General features: G+C 38.1%; 1 protein-coding gene across 1 annotated transcript in view; it reads right to left on the reverse strand.

Moving 5' to 3' along the window:
- The window catches only part of PRKCE (protein kinase C epsilon), a gene marked incomplete at its 3' end in the record, with an annotated part of 287,241 nt that overhangs the window by 180,874 nt on the left and 90,522 nt on the right, over positions 1-15,845 (reverse strand). Inside the window, exon 2 of the mRNA XM_084261984.1 lies at positions 5,476-5,539. Coding sequence (XP_084118110.1) covers positions 5,476-5,539 — 64 coding nt within the window. The remainder of the gene's footprint in view (positions 1-5,475; positions 5,540-15,845) is intronic.

Below are 15,845 nucleotides of genomic sequence, written 5' to 3' on the forward strand. Positions count from 1 at the left end.
AATGCAGCAAGGCTGTCTCAAGCTTTTAAATACAGCAGCATCTGTCTTTCAGTCTATATAAAACTGACTTCGTTAAAAGGCGTTTTAATCACTTGTGAGGCAATTTGCCTCTCTTATCCACTTGATTGCCATCTTTTATTCCAGTTTATAAACTGAATCAGTGTTGTATCAATTATGTTTTAAACGTAATAGTTTAAAACAATAACATCCCCTGTTCACCAGGGAGTGTAGCAATAGGACAAGGGATAATGGCTTCAAGCTGAAAGAGGGTATGTTTAGGTTAGATTTTTAGGAAGAAATTCTTTACTATGAGGATGGTGAGGTTCTGGAACAAGTTTCTCAGAGAGGCTGTGGAAGCCCCATTCCTGGAAGTGTTTAGGGTCAGGATGGATGAAGCTTTGGGCAACCTGATCTAATGGAAGATGTCCCTGTCCATGGCAGGGGGTTGGAACTAGATGATCTTTGAGGTCTCTTCCAACCCAAACCAGTCTGTGTTTCTGTGATTCTATGATAAACTTTCAGTCTGCATTTGGATCATTATTCAGCTACACAGGAGCTCTGAAATGATTCAACAAACTTCACTCACAAAATTCTATAAGCACTAAAATAGATCAAAAAACACTGCTAATAAATGAGTGCATTTCAGCCTAGAAAATACATACACTAGAGCAACACTGAATTAACATAGAAAAATCACTATGACCTCAAAGAAGCAGCACTGAAGAAATGAATAAAAAAGCATGTTTTATAGTCTCCCATTCATCCAAAGACTGATGCACAGGCACACCTTTCTCCATTGCTCTGGCAAAAGTTGAAGATGCAAGATTAAAAACACATGCAATCATCAGATGTGTATTATGGATTAACAGAGAATAAGCATGATTGAGTTTTCCCAAGCTAATTACTTCTTACAAACACCCGTCTACTACAAACCTTGGTTTTCTTATAACTTTATATATATAAGGGGACTAACCAAACATTTGGTTAAAAGCAGAATTGACTGATCACACGCTTTGCAAGTTTGACAAACTATTCTCAGAGAGTAACCACCACCCCCCATATTTTTAACTGCTCTACAAAAGGACATTATCAGAACCACTTATTCTTAAATATCCTATGTTCTTCCATACAGCACAGCTCAAAGAAGTTAACCAAAACTCCAAGCAATACTACATGATGCTGTGTCAGGTCAATGGAAGCTCCATTTCTTGGTTTGGCCAAAGGGATTTGGTTTTAGATCATCCCTTACAAGTTATGAGTGGGCTGTTATTATTTATCAATACTTAAAAAGCACAATAAAACATTAAAATTATAAACACATATTTTTATATTCAGACCTCTATGTATTAACTGTTGCAGTTATTTTACCCTGTGAATGGGTACCTCCATATGGATCTGCATTTGGAAAGTTTCCACTGACACAGCTGTTTCCATTTGTGGGAAACAGATGCATGTTTACTCTGAATGGACAGAACCATTTTAAACAACATAAATCTATAGAAGGCAAATTACACTTTATGCCAAAACTGATCTGCAGGGGTAAGACCTGAGTCACAAGTGTTACAGAAATATTGATTACATTGTTTGAAATGAAGAATTTTTAAAAATTTATTTTGAGAGCTGTTTTCTCTCCCTCTTTCTACACCCCCATCAGCAAAAGCACACTGGAATATTTTGCAGGACTGGTTTTGAAAGCACAACATGGGATGATGAAATTTTATCCAAAATTTAAATCCTAATTTTGAAACACCACTTTGTGCATGACAAATGAAAGGTTAATTTAGCATTTTCTTTTCAGTATGTGGGCCAGACAGTTCCTACTACAGAATTTAGTAAAGATTGCTAAAATAAATAGTTACTCACCCTCCCCTCTCAGTGCAGAACAAACATTCAGAAGCTATAAGCAGGCTCCAAAACAGGATTAGTGTTAAAAAAAAAAAAAAGATAAAAACATTTCTGATGGACTTGTTGCCATAAGGGCTTTTTATGTTGTTTGCTTTCCACTTTTCAGACTTTAGCATTTGTGTTTTCTAACCTTTTTTCTGCTGCCCACTCACAAATGCACCATTTCTGCTGGAAAAGTAGAGCTTCTCCTTCAGGTGCCCTCTGAAGGGAATGTCACAATACAGGAAGTGGCAGAGAACATCCATGGATTTGTAGGTTGTCTTCAGAATGGAAGAAAATTTGCAAGACTGTAGTAACCCAACACTTCATTCTACAGTTCCACACAAAGCTACCTGCCAGGTGCTGATATTAATACCTAAGGGTGGCTCTCCACAAACCTGTCTCAATGTGAGGAGAAGAGGCAGAAGTACTCTTTGCCTCTGTATCCTATTAATATTTTTACCTGCTCTGTACACTTAAGCCACACAAGTGATGAAAGCCCATGAATGATTCAGTCTAGAGGAGGGGGAAGGAGGAAGAGAAGTTGTGTACTTTTGATGAGGAAGTCAGCTTATAACAATGACCTGTTTACGTTGTCTTGCCACGCAAGTGCAAACAGTGCAGAGGGATAAGCAGTTTGGTAACTAAGGGACAACTGAATTTTAAGAGCTGTATGGTAACATCATCTTATGTCAATATTACCTATAAGCTTACAAAAACTACCGAGAATATGCTAATAATGAGGCCTTTCTACTTTACCCACCACTTGGGATTTTATATGTGAACTTTCAGTTTGTATAGCAATTATCCACACAAGGGTTTGCTTGCAAAATTAGGACTTTTGCTTCTTTGAGGCAATTTAAGAGAGGACAAAGCTCTCTGCCCATATTCAACTAATCTTAAATCAGTTACACCAAACCACAATCTTTATATCTTAAAAATCTTTTAGAAGCATCAAATAACTGAAGTTACATTGCTGACTGTTGATAATTAGAACCTGTGTGTAATTCAATTTTGAGTACACAGAATTACAAGACAATACTGGTTAGCAAGTATTTACTGCATCTCAGTGGCTGAGATTTTTTTAATTGCTTCTTAAAAAAAACCTGCTGAGAAATATGCACTATGGTTGCTTCCTCCAGTTAAAATTATTTTCATCAATCACCAGGTTCCACTCCCTTTAAGAACCTGAGGCAACATAGTGGTACCCATTTATGCAAGACAAAGAAAAGGTTATGTACTCTTTTGCTATTCACAATGAAGACTAGAGTTCAAAAACACAACCCTGGTTAAAAAAATCTAGGTCAAGAGTAGCTATCACCTCAACCAACCCTGGACTCTGAAATCATGCATTTAGTCTAACCTTAACCTCGCATTTCTTTCATACTTAGCAAATACAAATCAACTACAGTGAACTGCCCCATTGAAGAACAAAAAACATATATTAGATCTATTCTACTTACATACATATTTATATACATATGGATCAAACGAAGTGAGCATATGAAACATATAGACCAAGTTATTTTCCTTGTGGGTTTAGTGCTTCACTTAAGACTGCAGAAGTGTGAGGAGACTCATCCAAAATTAGGTAGACCTCAGAACTAATAAGCAATCAAAAATAGGATTTCATTACATTTGTAACAAAGCTTTGTAAAAACTGTTTACAAATGGTTGTGCAAACCTGGTTGAATTTCCCTTGTGAGAAAAATCGTACCTTTCCTAGAGAGTTGTGTGATATTTCTACACAACACTTTACTATGGTTATTTAATTGTATGGGAAACCTCTAAAACTATCTAAGTCCTACTGCATTTTGTAAGCACACTAACTTCTCTATAGTTCTACCAGATCCACCCTAGCTAAAGCCTCTTGGTCTTTCCCAAGGACTTCCCATAAGACAACATTTCATAAGCTGTTTTCACTCAGTGCCCTGTTTCCCTTTGAGTGTTCCCCTTCAATGCTAATGTAGCTACAGAGATTCTAGTTCCCCAGATTCCTTTCCAGGCATTTTTCAAGTGTCACAAGGTAATGCATGACACACATCTGCATCTTGTATCAGAAGCAGCATGGCCAGCAGGGCTAGGGGAGTGATCATCCCCATGTACACTGCACTGGTGAGGCCACACCTCGAGTACTGTGTTCCTTCACTCAAGGGTTGTCAGGCACTGGAACAGGCCACACAAGTAACTGGCTAAGTCATCATCCATGGAGTTATTTAAAAGACGTGTAGACCTGGTGTTTAGGGTCACAGTTTAGTAGTGGACTTGGCAGTGTTAGGCTGACAGTTGGACTAGATCTCAAGGTCTTTTCCAATCAAAGCAGTTCTATAAATCTGTAACATAGGAAGCACTAGCATAGGCATTTTTTCTTTTCCTATATAAAATGTTATAAGGAACTTTTGAACAACATCATAACATGATTCTTCCTACTCTTAAACAACCTGACATAGCTAAAAACATCTTGTGATGGAATAGTAACACTATGCTCATCTGGATATCAATTAACTAACAATGGAAGGTTGGAAGAACATCTACCTGCCTTATGACAGAACCACACCAACACCTTTAACCATATTTTAGCTCCATCATTGCTAAGCCAATAAGCAAGTTATGCTAAAATATCTTCATGATGATTAAACTGGTATTTTCTTCAATATGCAGGAAGAATAAAATGCAGAGGATATCTGCATTACTGTTAGTAATCGGTCAGAGCACAGCAATTCATTACAACAAACAGAAATACAAATGCGTTCTTCCACTGTTTTTTTAACTGTGCCAGGCAAAATAATTTCATTTCATAAAATTGGGGTTTATGTGAATCTTCTTTATGTACTGTGAACCAATATCAACCCTGATTATAGCAGAGCTGTATGAACTACTGGGAAAAGCTGATCGGTGGACATCATTTAAAATAATCAAACTAAAATCAAAACAAAACATCTGCCATCTAGGCCACTTCAGCAGGTCAGGCTGTCATTGAGAGCATGACTAAGGTACAGATTTGCTTCTTCATAAATTCTTAGTCCTACAGCATAACACCTGACTGTTCTCAACAGCAGAGAACTATTTTAAGATTTTAATCAATATTATTTCTCCTTCCTCTTTTTTCCCCCAACATGTAACTGCTGTGTCATAAGAATGAAAACCACCTCTTACTATAATCTTTTTGCCATTGCTTGAAAAAAAAAAACATTTAGTACAAAAGCCACAAAACATTAGAATAATTTGAAAACCGAACTCTTCCCTCCCTACCACCTTTAATATCTTATAATTTCTAGCTACATAATAGTTAGCATTCTTCCAAAAATAAGAATTTGGAAGCTTCTTCTGGAAACGAATACTACTAAACTATTCTCATTTCATTACTGTCCTTCTGGCTAGTATTGTTACCATCAGTGATTAACAGGGTAAGATGAACTGCAACTGCTCATTAACTCACAGGCAGATACATCAAAATGTGTTCACTTTCACTTGAGCTTATACCAGTTTGAGAGGATTTTGGCACAGCACCTCCTCTAATACTTCCATTATAGAGGTTGTTGGAAGATTCCATTCATGACAGAACCAAGATAAAATACTGGAAGTCCCTACCTTCACCTGATGATCCTGAAAGGTCTATGATGACATACACTCTCCCTTCTGGCTCCAAGTCAATCTGCAATCAAGAAGAAAATTAGAAGACAACTTAGAATGGCTCAGAACACAAGAGGCTGCACATGCAGGAAACAGTTTCTAAAACTTGTGAAGCCAAAGTATAGGCAGGACATATGGGCAGGTCTACAGTTCTGTCACGGTTTAACCTTGCAGGCAGCTGAAACAATCACACAGATACCAACAGAACCCCCTTTTGCAAAGATGTGTTAAGGATTCTGCACCTTAACCGAAGTGTAAAAAAAAACCCAAAACACCACCACAAAAAAGGTGTGTGCCCTTAGCTTCAGCTCAGTGAATTTTACAGATCAAGTATTTCAGCACTGTTCTGCCATACATTTATACCACTGCTTCCACGGAGACAAGGAAGAAAGTTAACTGATAGTATCAAATAACTTTTAAGCTGTAATTTATACTGAACCCAGCTATGCAAATGTGAAAAACAACACTGTGGTCTGTTCAGATCCTAGCAAGACAGAACAGCTCTGGTCACAGAATGGAGGAAATCAACACACACAGCTTGTACGGACGGTTAACACGTGTTTATAATACTCCCTTTGTATCCTCACTGGAAGAAATACATGCTTTATTCTCTTTTTCTGAAATACAGAATTTGTTTATTTCTGCACCATTCTGGTAGATTTTAAGGAGTCTTTGCTCTTGTAGAGATCACTTTCACTTAGCATGATATACAGGAGCATAGTATCAAGCTGCTGTACTTCAAGATTTCATGGACTGTGAGAATAAGTTCCTGTATGTTTAAGCATCACAATGAGGAGCTCATTACAAATCCTCCAGTATTTTACCACACATTTCATCAGCAACTCTAAATACTGCTGGATTTGAATATATTAATGGTGCCCTACACACTGCAGACAATTTTTGCAACCACCCATCTCTCAAAAATTAAACTAACTAAAACACTAAGCCATTCTTAGCACTTACTGTCACATAGCAGTTGTCACACAATTTCAGAAACTGAGTCAAGCAATGTGGTGTACATTAATACTATATTTCCATTCTAATTTAGAAAGTAAAGCACACGGATAAAACTGCATTCCCACTGTCTAGGATGCCTCAAGGGGCCTTCTCTACCAGGGCCTTTCCTGTGTCCCACCGCTCCAGCCAGAAGCAAGCTCAAGGAGGCATCACAGCAGCCTCCCCCAGGCCATCTGGGTTCCTGGAGAGTCATGCTTTGCTGGTATCCACAAATGGTACTGAGCTGCCTGCAAAGCCATGAACAACATCAAGCACTAGGTCTGAACACGATGATAACCAGGAGATCACCAATTCACACTAACACCTTGGAGACCAATCTGCTGGTCTTTGCAAATTAGCAAGTGAGTGAGGAAAAGGAGATACCAAAAGCTCACAGCCATGCCAGGCTTTGTCTATCTTCATTCAGTGGGTAGTTCCATGGGGCCACCTTTTTGTCTCATCACCTGCGGTGTCCATGTCAGGACACCTCTGCTGCTGAATTCATCAGAGGCTCCTGCTTCTCACAAAAACGCTTCTGTGCCTTTCAAGGTACAGGATTTCACTGGCCCATGGAATCATAGAATGGTCTGAGTTGGAAGGGACCCCAAGGATCATACAGTTCCAAAACCCCTGCCACAGGCAGGGCCACCAACCTCCAGGCCTGGAGCTACACAAGATTGCCTGGGGCCCCATCCATCCTGGCCTTGAACACCTCCAGGGATGGGGCATCCACCATGTCATCAGACCAACTGATAAAGAAAATAATCTCAGCAGCTATATTGTAAACAGAGGGGCAGGAAATAGGTGTTAGCAAGGCCAGGGGTTACTCAAAGGAGGAGAGGAAAATGAAAGCATGGTTGAGTGTTTTTCCATAAATGAAGTGTTGAATATGCAAGTATAGGCATTTTTAATGATTTGTGAACCGTCAGCATGAGTTTTGTGGGGGAGTTTTAGGGGGTTGGGTTTTGTTGTTTGGTTTTTAAATAAAGCTACTAATCTTGAAATACTGTTCCTCTCCCTTTGCAGTTTTAAATAAAAAAGTATTAGAAGATCAGAGGCACAGGTGCATGAATACACTTTGATGTCTATGCTGAGGGAGGCTTTTGAAAAACTGCTATATAGCACTCAACAGATGGCTGTATTGCAGACAGGCATGTCTAATGCTCTGTTTGTATCAGCACTATATACTGTTTGATTAAGCTCTCAGTAAAATACTTTGTGCAGGTCAAATCCCAATGTGCACACACACATGCAAAACCTCAACACCATCCCTTCAAAGAATCACGCACCTGGAGGAGTTGGTGATCACCATCCCAAAAATCTGTTGTGCCCATTTGAGTACAAACAGCATTGGAAGCAACTCAACAAAAACCCACTGGAGCACTGCACCCAAGTTGCCATTATCCATCAAGTGGAGTGTTTTCATACACAATTCATTAGAAATACTGCTCACTGATTTTGATTCAGAATTTTTGCTAATGCTCAAAGCAGAATGAGGTACTTAGAAAAGGGAGTCTCTTTTAGAAAAAAAAAGTATCTTTCAGACTTCAAACATTGTAATACCAATGCAAATGAAACAGACACACTTTTATTTTTAGATTTATAAAATACCCGTGTTTCATTTCAGTAAGTACCTATGCTGACAGTCTCATCGGTCACATGAGCTAGTACTTCTACCAGAAGCTGGCTGTTCAGCTGACCTTGCCTACAAAAAGAACATCACCAAAAAAACCCAAAATCCCCTGAACCGATAGGAATCCTTTCTCTCACCTCATGTCTTTCATGTATCAAAGCAAGTATAGAATGAAAAGGACTGATTCAAGTCTCATTTCCAATTTAATGCCTAGAAACATTAATGGTATAAATACCTCCGAAACGTCAAATGAATAGAATATGAACTACATGCTTTTTCTTTCAATCCACACATGCAACTACACTTGGAAGGTGGAGACTAATCAATGTCACATTAGAAATAACAAAAGATGCATATAGCACAAGCTGAAATTTCCATTATTTTTTTCACCAAATGTCCTGAACGTTGTCACACATGAAATGCCCTTAGACACATGTAATCAGAAACAGAATGACTTGCCAAATTCTGCTGAATCCAACAGGCATCCTTGAAAGCAACGGAAATAGCCTGATCGCTGCAGTTCTGATTCTGACCCTTCTCTTTGACTAAAAATACTTCTCTCTGAATGCAGCCAAGCATTTATACACACAGAGACACTATGAGAGGATCTCTAAAGAGACATGACTGTTCAAATGGACAACAGTAAACAAGTCAAGATGCAAAGTAGGGATGGGACAGAGGAGCTGATGCAAGAGCCGCTTTGCTATAAGCAAGGCACGTTGCGAAATATATGCCTTGCACATCCACAGCCACATTCTCTGCATGCAACAAAAGATGTTACAAGTATCACTGAGCAAAGTGTTTGATCACCAAAGTGTTTTATCCTGTTACTGGCCCATGCCATTGCTGTGACATTTATTAAAATACAGAGCTTCAGTAGGTGCAAGTAAGATTAATCGTAAAGGTACTTTAAACAACTTTTATATTGCCAAAATAATCCTTGTGTGACAGTGTACTGAGATTAGTACAACGATCGCTGGAAAGCAGCACAGATCTTGAAAAACTCCAGGCATGAATAAAGCGTATTAGTAGCCTGTTTCAGGGAACAAAAGGCAACCACCCATAAAACCAGACATACTTTCAGAGGGAAAAAACCCCAGTGTTGAAACCATTGCCAAGTTTCAGCATATTGAAGGCATTTATATAGTTTCACAGTCATTAATGGATTTTATTTTCAACAGCCTTCTGAGACAGTTCCCCATCTGTAAAATGAGATACTCCCAAAGGCACAAGCTAGACTAAATGACTTGCCAGAAAATCATACAAGAAGTACGGTTAACGAAGAAGTGAACTCTGATCTCTGGAGGCCCATGCTTCAAGCTATACACATCCCATCTTATAGAATCATAGAATCATTAAGATTAGAAAAGACCTCCAAGATCATCTAGTCTAACCATCCCCATACCCTATATTATCTTCCTGTAATACCAGAGATGCCCAAATACTACGTTAAAAGAAAAAACAAATACAAACCAAACCCACAACAAAAACCCAAAGCCAACAACTTTAATAGGTACATATTTAGGAGACAATTTCCTTTCATTTCCATTCAGTTAATACTTATCAGTAAAACCAAGATCAAACAAAAAAAATTGCTTAGCAATTTCTGTGCAGCATTTCCAAAAGCATTACAATTCTTATGCAACTCCTAAGCATCCTTCTAAAGAGAAGGGAAAAAAGCTCACGTAGAGGTTTACCATTTTCCTCCTCAGGTGCGAGGTATAACTTCCACCCCCAAAAAATACAATCCAGGATTTTCCTGTTCCTTGAACAGGATTCCCTTCAACTAAGAATTTGCTAAAGAAACCACACACTATCTGTAATCATATTATGGTGAGGAAGATTAGAATATTCTATGCAGTTATTTGGGTGGCACTGATGCTTCATATTCCAATATGAAGATTTTACATTCTTGATTGCTGTACAGCCTGAAGCATTCCATCAACATTTGGGAGTACCTTTTTCATGCTGGCTGATCACACCAATATAGAGATTTTACACTCTTTATGGAGCAAACTGAGAGCTGTTATACACAAGTGATAAACATCTCCCTTCAGTGGCTCAGTGCCCCACTACCACAGGTTTTTATTTTATCATAACAGAGTCCATCAGCTGCCTACATTCCAACGCAAGAACATCACATAAGATTAGGTGCACTGTACTCATTTAAACTCGACTCCCGAGAGAAAATTAAGGATAGACATTGACACCTCAGATCTGGAATAAACAATGACTAGACAAATGCATTTTTCCATGACTGAACTTCCTAACACCACCAAGGTTGAGTAAGTTTTACTCTGATGTTCCTCAGCTAGACAGTAAATGAAATACAGCAAAAAAACCCCTTCAACCACAAAGCTGTTTAGGATTTTGGCAATGGTATAAACCTAAATGGACAGTATAAGCAACAGAAACAGAAAGAATTAAATCATAAAACCTGCTTTGCACCTCTTGTTGTGATGTTCTAGGATTATCTGTTATTTGGATAGCTTAAAGCATAAACCTCCAAGCACATGATCTGTCGGTGCAGATGGTTGAGTCCTGTAGGACTAGAGAAGTCTGTGTGTATTAACCCTTTCCGAACACAGCATAACAGAAAAATTCTCTTTGAACAGACTTTTCTGAAACAAGGAAGGAAGGGTTTCAGTTTAAAGAGCAAATGTCTGAAAAGGTGTGTGTGTGGGGGGGTTATAGTTACAGTTTTTAGGGTATTTACTTTTCCAATTGTTATTTCCATGAAAATAGTTAGGAAATTCAGAACAGTTGCAATCTAATAGAAAATGTCTGGAGACAGAGTCTGTGCTGGTCATCTCTTATTTAACCACAAGATTTATCTGCTTCAATTTAAATAGCCAATGGAGTATTTAACTTACTTAACAGAAAACAAAACATTGATAGTGACACTTTTCAATAAAGTCAAAATGACTGCAGACCAAGTCATTTAAAGACTTTCAAGCACACCATTGCTATTGGAACAGAAGCAAACTCTTGACCAAAACAACAGCTAGAGGCAAGATGAAACTTGAAAACTTCTCCAAGATTCTCACCTGAATCCCTAGCAAGCTCACCAAAAATTAATAGCTCTGTGATTGGCTCTGTAAGGTCAGAAAAATAGCTGGAAGAGTTTTATTTAGTAATATCTGAAAATTAACAGATTTTACGTTATATTTTTAAATACATGAGGAAACCCAGAAAACACATTGAGAAAACTTCCCTAGAATCTGTTTGTCTCCATGATTTTCCCTCCTCGCAGCATCTTGCTCTTCTGGCCAAAGAAAGCAGGTCCCTGCACTGCCACAAACTTCACAAATCTGCCTTTCATTATGAATGTTACATATTTGATTATTATAATTACAGAGAAACGTAACACAGCTTGCCACATTGTAATTGACCACAATGATATACATAAAAGTTTGGAAATTTTTGCCACAGGGGATTCTATCATTTATTTATTCATAGTCAAAAGTCAACAAAAAGACATCAAACATCTTGCATGACCTACAGAAAAGATCAAACACTTTCCAGTGCCAGACACATGCACAGACATAATACAGAACAGAAGCAGCCAAGGAAAAACAAGAGTCAGCTGAAACAACCACAGTATTCAGAAATCAATTTTAAAACAAGAATCCTTCCATTACTTAATATTGCATATACTGAAATTCAGTTGCAGAGTCCTGAATCACATGTGATATGACTTTGATCCTCCATGATCTACTGTACTCAAGACCCCCCAGGCACCAATGGAGGAACATTTTTGAATGCATGGTGACACACAAATGCTCATGTAATTGAGCACAATCATGCACATCTGCACACTCAGAATCACATACTTGTGTTGTATATTACAAGGAAGAACAACCTTTATGGACCACTGCACTGGAACTAGGGTGTTCACGGTTCATTTTCTGGTAGAGCCCAGAAAATGAGCTTGGACAGATGGCTATATTTACATGCAAGAAGACAGCAGAGCAGTACAAACAACTGCAAAGGTATCATGCGACGACCACAAAAGGGTCATTGCATGAAACCAAGTCTGATTCTCTGAATCAAAGGGAGGAAGAGATTATCTTCACTTTCTTGAAAGCTTTAGGTGGTGAGAGTATGTATGGAGCAAGGTATTAAGTATTGTCTTTAACCATTACGTGCCCAAACTGGTTACGTTTTCTAAATATCTACCATCAGAATTCATGAGAGAGGGAAACAAATCAATGAGAGAAATTTCTTCATAAGCAAAGAGTGTTAATAACCCTGGGAGATAAGGCTGCCTACACATGAACCATCCAGGGCATTCTGCATGAGAACAGGTCAGTGGAGACGCACGAGAGTTTCAGGCACACGTGTGCTCTGTTTTTTTGGTTTAACTCAATACAGTTATTCTGATGATGTAAATGTCTTCCATTAGTAAGTCTTATGAAGGCGGGGAATAAGTCAGTTGCACAACACAATTTCACTGTGTTATAACTGTATCTGCACCAGAAGTGGAAGCTATATTATGTTAGTAATAGTAATGAAAATTAAGTACAAAGAACCATGAAGTATAATAGCTGAGGTTCACTTAACAGTGCTCAACTTTTATTTTTAGTGAAAGGACAGTAAACCTGCCTATAAAACAGAAGTCTGCATAAGGCCATTCACCTGAAACATCTGCTACATTAATTTCAGGAAAAGAAAAGAAACTGTTCGGACCGCAATCACTTTCCCAAGCAGATGGTTATTTGATTTAAGTATAAAGGCATTGCATCATGTGATGAGATCTGACCTGAAATTGCATCACAAAACTTCTCAAAATCTATTGTTTAATGCATTAGTGCAGTGGCATTCTCCAAACCATAGGGAAATACTTAGCTGCCACAAAATATTTAAAAGACATCTATTGTCTTGACTTATGGATATTTTTTTGTGTCATATTTCAGAACTGCAACCAGAAGGAAGGGTATTACCTATAACCCTAGGAATAAAATAGCGAATACAGAATCAAGACTCAAGCACATCATGGCTAGCTAATTACTACCTGTTAAAAATGATCAGTGTTGTCAAATTATTTTACTAGAATACAATTTCAGATAATCACTTGTTCATACACCTAGGCCAAACTCCTAATTGACACATATGATCAACCAAAACGTGATGACTTCACCACACAGGTATTTGGAGTTTCTCCTAAATTGCAATAGTATTTCCTCTGAATAGAAACCTTGACAATACTTTAGACAATCATAATGAAACAGGTACCTGCATAACAGTAAGTACGTGGGTAAGTAGAGGACCTTAGGACAGACTGATACTTTCCCTGGTCATACACAACAGTTTTTGTGCACTACATTTTTGTGCTTACATTTCTCCTTATTTCTACAAAATTATATCCTTATTTCCTTAGTTCCCTTAATTAAATCTTACATATTATTATATCAAAGCAACACTACTCATTTCCTGTAAATGATCTTCTCTTTATGATCAAAACACTCCTTTCTGGCACTCTCCTCCTGCGAGGTATACTCTGGGAAACAGAAGACAGTATACAACAGAAAACATCCACGCAGCGTCACTGTACAAAGAATGAAGCAAATAGTGGTGCTGATTTTTAGACCTCAAAAACCAGGGAGATTAACAGCTGGAAGATCCAAGACTGAGGTGACATAAATTCAAGCCCTTCCTAAATGAGGTAAAATAATATCTGAAGGCAGGATATAAGTAAGTGCTAGGAAATGGTGACATTTAGATCATGTGAAGTCAACCTTTAGTTTTCACCTGCTAATCCTATTCTAGTCCTCTATTAAAAAAAAAGATTCTGGAACTTCCTTATTAGCCAACTGTATTTTAAAACAAAAAAGTTAGGAGTATCAATGATACCTTGGTCTGACTAAAACTCTCAACTGCCTCAAAGGGAAGATCTTCCCAGAACAGCTATTAAAAAATAAATTACATAGCTTAACACAAAACCTCAGCACAAACTGGGCAGACACTTCAGCATTGATCTAGGACCTTTCCCCCAAGAAGTTCACATCAGTGTTTGAAAAAACAAGTTGTGCAGCACTTTACAAGAGAGGTTTTATGTGACTTACAGCAATCAATGAGCCAGTTAGAAGAAAGCAACAGGGAACCGAATCCACTTTGGTTCAGTTCTAGTTCAGGTTCAGCTTTAAGTAAAGCAGTACTAAATTTGTTCCACTTAGCAAAGCTCACATCTAGGTTTTGTTCCAATTAAAAAAAACCAAAACACACACACACACAAAAACCCCTAAAAAACCCCCTAAAAAACCAAAATCCAACAACTACTGTTTATAAGTCTGAATTTAGTTCAGCTCTCTGGGAAGAAAGGAAAGGCCTTTCTTATCTGTAAGGCAGCCACATTAAATGCACTCTCCATTTGCACTCACAATAAAAATTAATCCTCCATTAGGAAGGAAACAGCTTGATTCAATATGCTGCAAATGGACAAACTGTACTTCAGTGACACTAGCTGGAACTTTTAAACAGTTTGTTGATGTTTGACACCAGCATCAGCTGCAAGCCAGAGTTCATCAGCAGAGGGAAGAAAACCTCTTCTGTTTTGCCAATTTGATTTTGATACGAACAAGAATCCCTCCCTCCTACCTCACCCCCTTAAAGTGGCTGAAATGACAGAATATGCAATTAAGATAGCCCTGGAGGTGTGCCCAGAAGAGTCTTTGATCTCGGCACCTGGCTATGAATTACTAAAGTTTTGCCCAAAATTTCCAGAAAACGAACTTAAGATATTTCCTAAAGTAAGATACTGAAGCTATCAGGACTTACCTGAAAATTCTCCAGCATTCAAGCTACTCTTCTTTGTGTGAAAAATTGGTATTTTAACATGACTAAATCCCTGTTATATTTCACATTTTAATGTTAGTGTACCCTTTGTGAAAATTTAGCTGATCACCAACCTGTCAGCACTGCTGAACACCACTGAGTCTGCACATAGTGCCTGACACAAGGTTCTGTTTCAGATCTCACCCTGGCACCAGGACCAAAGAACAACTTAGCAGTGCTGAGCTCTTAACAACCCAGATGGCCAAGCTGCTCCAAGGCAGTGCCAAAGAGGAACAGCTCTATGGGCTACCACCAGCCAAGAAACAAAGAACATTACTTCAGGTAGGTAGAACTTCAGAAAGCTGATGAAATAACATAATATAGGGACTGAAATGCCTTCAATGAAAAACTGCAAGTGAATGTCATGAGACACGATCATGGGAAAATGTAGAGACAAAAGTTATATATACAGCTCAGAAGTGGCATGGTTGTCACACACAAACAAAAGGAAGTAAAATTTGTTTCAAGAACAAAGCTATGCTAAAATTACTCTAAAAGTGCTTTTTTCTTTTGTGCAAACAGAGCTGTAGTCTACTTTTAACTTTATTCTTAAATCTTAGACTGCTTCTCATTACTATTTCAGCTGTTTTGCTATGTCAAAAGACCAGGTGCTTTTTCCTAATAAGGAGAAAGTTTTTTAAAAGTAATAAAGAAGTTTAGAACAGTCTTTAAGTCAAGACACCAAAACCATGACATAGGTCTTATTATTTAACTAGGTAATTGCAAGCCTGAGATTTTTTAAAGTAAGATGTCTATGTTTAGATATCCTTATAACTGACCATTTTTAGTAACATTAAGAGACCTTTTATTAATACTGCATTACTTTCCTATTCAGGTTCACCACAGACACCCCTCTATTTGAGGA

The sequence above is a fragment of the Gallinula chloropus genome (genome assembly GCF_964237585.1).
Source record: "Gallinula chloropus genome assembly, chromosome: 3".
Classification (NCBI taxonomy): domain Eukaryota; kingdom Metazoa; phylum Chordata; class Aves; order Gruiformes; family Rallidae; genus Gallinula; species Gallinula chloropus.